Source organism: Lepidothrix coronata, unplaced genomic scaffold (genome assembly GCF_001604755.1).
Source record: "Lepidothrix coronata isolate B3197 unplaced genomic scaffold, Lepidothrix_coronata-1.0 Scaffold219, whole genome shotgun sequence".
Classification (NCBI taxonomy): domain Eukaryota; kingdom Metazoa; phylum Chordata; class Aves; order Passeriformes; family Pipridae; genus Lepidothrix; species Lepidothrix coronata.
In genome coordinates, this window is record NW_016690399.1 from 3,147 (window position 1) to 4,505 (window position 1,359).

At 35.5% G+C, this 1,359-nt stretch overlaps 1 protein-coding gene across 1 annotated transcript in view; it reads left to right on the plus strand.

The window, feature by feature from the left end:
* The window catches only part of CHAF1A (chromatin assembly factor 1 subunit A), a gene marked incomplete at its 5' end in the record, with an annotated part of 28,349 nt that overhangs the window by 2,767 nt on the left and 24,223 nt on the right, over nucleotides 1-1,359 (plus strand). Inside the window, one exon of the mRNA XM_017833616.1 lies at nucleotides 492-548. Coding sequence (XP_017689105.1) covers nucleotides 492-548 — 57 coding nt within the window. The remainder of the gene's footprint in view (nucleotides 1-491; nucleotides 549-1,359) is intronic.

Below are 1,359 nucleotides of genomic sequence, written 5' to 3' on the forward strand. Positions count from 1 at the left end.
AATTGATTTTTCCCCCAAATAATTGATTTTTCCCCCAAAATGATCGATTACAAGAAGAAACAGCCTTAAAATACAGATAATAATCCTTTTATCCGTGAAATTGTATCTAAATACAAAAAAGTGAGGGGTAGGATGCAAAAAAACCACCCCAAACCCAAGTTTTAAAGTGATTTTCCCATAATTATTCATCTCCACAATTAATTATGGAATATTAATTATTAATTTCTGGCTCAGAGCAGCTCCTGTGTTTGCTTTGCAGGGGATGTTCCCTTGGGAAAAGTGCTTTTGGAGCTGAGGGGGATTTTGGGGAATGAGGGGGATTTAATGGGAATAAAGACCCCGAAATGGAAATCAAGGGTATTCCTGGGAATTCTGAGGGCACTGGGAATAATCTGCAGGGATGTCGTTGCTCCAGTTGAATCCGTGCCCTTTTTTTGGGAAGGGGAGGGAATGTTGGCTCTTCCCTAAAAGTGGATTTTTGTGCTTTCCAGGGGCCTCAGAAATTGCACAGGAGTTCTGCAGAGAAGGAGAAGCTGAGGTTGCAAAGGGTAAGGGAGGAGTTTTCCCCTCACACCCGACCCCTTTTCCTGCTTTTCCTCCCCCTCCTGGATGCGGAGGGACCTTAATCCGGGAATTTAATGGATCTTGCTCTTCCCAAAGCGAGGGGTGGGTGACCTGCCACCCTGGGAAGTGATTAATTAACTAAATATTGCTGATTGCTCCCCGAATTCCCACCCTGAGAGGGCCAAAGTGGACAGGGAGAAGGGAAATCTTGGATTTTTTTATATTTCCTGCCTTTTCCTCACTCTTCCCCCCCAAAAAAAAGCGGGATATGTTGCTTATTATTTTTCTTGAATTCTTGGATTTCTTAGTCTCAAATTATTTGATTTCTGAGTCTCAAATTCTTTAATTGATTATTCTCAGATTCTTTGATTTCTCAGTCTCAGATTCTTTGATTTCTCAGTCTCAAATTGTTTGATTTCTTAGTCTCAAATTCTTTATTATTCTTTAATTTAGTATTCTCAAATTCTTTATTATTCTTTAATTTAGTATTCTCAAATTCTTTATTACTCCTTAATTCAGTATTCTCAAATTCTTTATTATTCTTTAATTCAGTATTCTCAAATTCTTTATTATTCTTTAATTTAGTATGCTCAAATTCTTTATTATTCCTTAATTCAGTATTCTCAAATTCCTTATTCTTTAATTTAGTATTCTCAAATTCTTTATTACTCCTTAATTCAGTATTCTCAAATTCTTTATTATTCTTTAATTCAGTATTCTCAAATTCTTTATTATTCTTTAATTTAGTATTCTCAAATTCCTTATTATTCTTTAATTTAGTATGCTCAAATTTTT